General features: G+C 29.3%; 1 protein-coding gene across 2 annotated transcripts in view; it reads left to right on the top strand.

Moving 5' to 3' along the window:
• Positions 1 to 3,797, top strand: part of LOC107635055 — a 4,599-nt gene extending 802 nt beyond the window's left edge. Inside the window, exons 2-4 of one of the 2 annotated variants that reach the window (XM_016338415.2) lie at positions 259 to 637; positions 2,759 to 3,298; positions 3,591 to 3,797. In XM_016338415.2, coding sequence (XP_016193901.1) covers positions 259 to 637; positions 2,759 to 3,298; positions 3,591 to 3,692 — 1,021 coding nt within the window. In that variant the 3' untranslated portion in view covers positions 3,693 to 3,797. Of the gene's footprint in view, positions 1 to 258; positions 638 to 2,758; positions 3,299 to 3,556 lie in introns of both variants that reach the window. The other variant, XM_021121857.1, reaches the window with a different exon arrangement.

Raw genomic sequence — 4,108 nt, 5'->3', positions numbered from 1 at the left:
AATTTTTTATAATTAAAATTAATGATTAAAATTATTGAAATACTTGAAACACCGAAACATTTGAAATGCGTGTCCTGTTTTTCTTGCTTATCAATTACACTCAATTCTAGACCGATGACATGATGAATTTGAATTAGTACATGAATAATTCAGTAAATTAATTTTGTTCATGTATTGGCTAATATTAATGAATAAGAAAAATGATTAATTATAAACATAATTTTGTTAATGTACGTATGAATGATATGAATAATATAGGTCTGGGATTCGTTTATCACGGATAGTATCGGAGACAGTGAGGCTAAAGATGAAGAATGTGAGGTGGTTTGTGATGGGGGATGATGACACAGTGTTTGTGACAGAGAATTTGGTTAAGGTGCTACAAAAATATGATCATAATGAATTCTATTACATAGGGTCAAGTTCAGAGAGTCACATGCAGAACATTTATTTCTCATATAACATGGCATTTGGAGGAGGTGGGTTTGCAATTAGTTACTCTTTGGCACTGGCATTGGAGAAGATGCAAGATAGGTGCATTCAGAGGTACCCTTCATTGTTTGGTTCAGATGATAGGATTCAAGCTTGTATGGCTGAGCTTGGTGTTCCACTTACTAAGGAGAATGGATTTCATCAGGTTTGTTATCAACTTAATTCATTAATTAATTAATTAGCACTCCCTTGAAATTTTCTGTTTAATTTATTTATTTATTTTATTAGCTTGGTTGTTTGTTAAAGTGGAGAAATAGTGATTGGATGTTGGTTCATGGAATATGATGTAAATATAGTGAGAATTAAATAAATTTTTTTTTTTTAAATATGATTCATCCATATTAATTGAGAAAAAAATTAAAAAGATGCATCTTCATCCTAATTTTATATAATTTATATATAGGAAATATAGGAAAAAGGGAAAAGGGACTTAGAGAGGAATAAATTAAATATTTAGAAGAAAAATAAGTTGATTTTGATTTTTGTTAATTAGCATTAGTTAAGTGGGATCTTTAGTGCCTGACCTTGGTAACATATGATTAATTGAATCAGAACTTCAGAAGTGATCACCACCTTTTTAAAAACAAAAAAGGACAAAAGAGAAGCTGTGATCGCATAATTATTGATCCATGAGAAGTATATATGTTAACGAAAATGTGTAGTAACTAAAAAAAACTAATTAAAAATAATTAAAATTTATTTTATTTAATATTTATTAATTATTATAATAATTAATAAATATTAAATAAAATAAATTTTGACTTTTTTTTTGTCTTTCTAATATTATCGTAACGTATCTATATCTTAATTAGGTTTGTATCTTTTATTTAGTAATATTTAAAGACTTGAGAGCATTTGTATTTTAGGTTACCTACTTTGAAGCAATATTTTATCCAACATGAATTATCGTTTCTTTAATAATGAAAACTAAAGACTTCTTTTTCTATATTTTAAACGTTAGTGTTAGTTAAGTAGTGAAGCTTTGCTTCTTGACTTTGGTCAATATATGATTGAAGTGGCTGGGGATTAACTGATTAACCACTTTTAAAATAGTACTTATAAGACAAAATAGAAGGTGGTCTGGTCCGTCTCATTAATTTGTTCCTATGAACTATCTTAATTGTCTTCATATCATCATTATTAATTTTAAAATTAAGAGCATGTTTACGTATATATCCTCCTAATATATAATTTATCCAAGTGAATTATTTTTTTTATTGAAACTAAGTAATGCCAAAGTTTGTCTAACTAAAAACCTTTTGAAGTGATTATATTATAAAATAAGTATTATGTAATATAATAAGAAGTACTTAAGTGAATAATAATAAATAACAAATAATATAAACACCAAATTTGATACAATAATTTCATTTGCTTTCAAAATTTATATTTGGAGACTTGGAGTAAAGATCTATTGCCACTATTGGACATTGTTTATTTTTGTCACTTTAAAGTGTTCTTGGAAAATGAAAATCCTAAAGTTTGTTACCCTCTTTATTGGCTCTCTTATCATTACCAAACCAAGACCATCATTTGATAAATGTCACGACCTACATACATAACATGAAAACATAAAAAGCCAATTCTGAAAAGTTGTTGGCTTCTACACTAATTTTTTCTTTTTCTTTTGCTTTCCACTTCTGAAGAAAGAAAACAAATTGTTTTCAACATGATGAATGAATGTTTAGGGTTATCTAATAAGTCTTGACCAGCTTCCACGTGTGTCACACGTGGCAGTTTTATTATACTGAGGTGATGTGAGGTGTCTAAGTATTAGTTGAATTAACCCCACTACTCATGTCATCATATTTGTATATTCAAGATAAATATTAAAAATGATAAATGATATCACCTGCTACATTGCTCTGTGTTCTACATTTGTAGGTCACTTGATTTGTTTGTTTTATGACATGAATATAGAAGTTGCAACACCTGTTACTAAATTTTGGCACTCTTTATAAGATAGCATGGACCGAATATTGAATATCAAGCATTTAAGTCTGTTAAAGTCAAAATATTCAGCTTGATGAGTTGGCCTACGCAAGTTCATTTCAATCGGTGTATAATCCAACAATTAGGTTATTAAAATCCTAAGATTAATTAACTAAAAAAAACCAAACAATTTCATGCTTCTTGTTGTTGTTTTTTTTTTTTATTTGGTAATATCCTTGTTGGTTATTCGAGTTTAGCTACTTAGCTTACATTTATAGGTTTTTTCTTTTTGGGATTAACTTACATTTACATTTTCTATGATATTTTTGTGCAGTTCGATTTAAAAGGAAATCTATTTGGGCTCCTAGCAGCCCATCCAGTTACACCACTAATATCTCTTCATCACTTGGACCTAGTGGAGCCCATATTCCCAAACATGACAAGAGTCCAGGCCCTGCAGAGGCTCAAGGGCCCAATGAAACTTGACCCATATGCCCTTATGCAACAATCCATTTGTTATGACAAAACCCGAGTTTGGACCATATCCGTGTCTTGGGGATATGCGGTTCAAATATTCCGGGGCATCTTCTTGCCCCGGGATGTAGAGTTGCCGGCGACAACCTTCTCGAATTGGAATCGCAAAGCTGATCACAATGCATTTCCATTCAGCACGCGTCCTTCTAATCGTAATGTTTGCCAGAAGCCTTTTGTTTTTTACTTTTCTAATGTCACTTATGATGGCTCCGCTGAGGAAACGATAAGCGACTATATTCGGATCGATCCGAATCCGGATTGTAGGTGGAAAATTCCGGGTCCTACCCAGGTCAGAAAAATAGAAGTCTTCAAGAAGCTTGACCCGCATATATGGGAGAAGGTATGTGACTTTTTTTTTATACTTAAAAAGTCATGGCCATTTTTTTGATGGATGAATTTAGTTTGTATTTTTTTTATTTTTATTTTTTTAGAATTTATAAAAAAAAAAAAGAAAACAATGGATTAAAATAAAAAAATAGATTTTTTTTTTCACAAAATCTTAAAAACCAAACAAAAATATAAACTAAATGCACTCTTAATATTTATCGATCATGCACAGTTGCACATAGTTTTCAAAACAGAAATAATTACATTATAGGAGTGTTTTGGTTCCATTTCATTGTATTTTGCAGGCTCCAAGAAGAAACTGTTGCAGGGTTCGACCAAGAAAGGAGGAAGGGACTCTTGTGATTGATGTAAGGGAATGTAGAGAAGATGAAGTTCTTGAATTGTAGATTCGGGCATGTGTAAATAGTTATATTCATGTCTCAATCATGTACTCACTTTACTTCATTTCATACATCATCATGTTCAAATGTTATTTGGAAAATTTGGTAGCATTGTGTTAGCATTGTATACCACAGTAAAGAATATTTAATAAAAAAAAGTAATTTTTATGATTAAAATAAGTATTATTGTTCTTTATTTATATTTTAGAAACAATTTTCTTTTATCAACGTTCTTACATATATATTAAAATTCAGCCATGTTACGTGTATATTAAAATCAGCAACTAAAATTAGTCATTAGTATAAAATACATATTAAAATACAAAATATATATTAAAAATGACTTAAAAATACGTATATTTATACATAAATACATAATGATTGATTTTTGCGATTAATTTTAGTATACAAATAAAATTTTT

This window comes from Arachis ipaensis, chromosome B04 (assembly GCF_000816755.2).
Source record: "Arachis ipaensis cultivar K30076 chromosome B04, Araip1.1, whole genome shotgun sequence".
Taxonomy (NCBI): Eukaryota; Viridiplantae; Streptophyta; class Magnoliopsida; order Fabales; family Fabaceae; genus Arachis; species Arachis ipaensis.
This window is presented reverse-complemented; position numbering and strand designations above follow the sequence as displayed.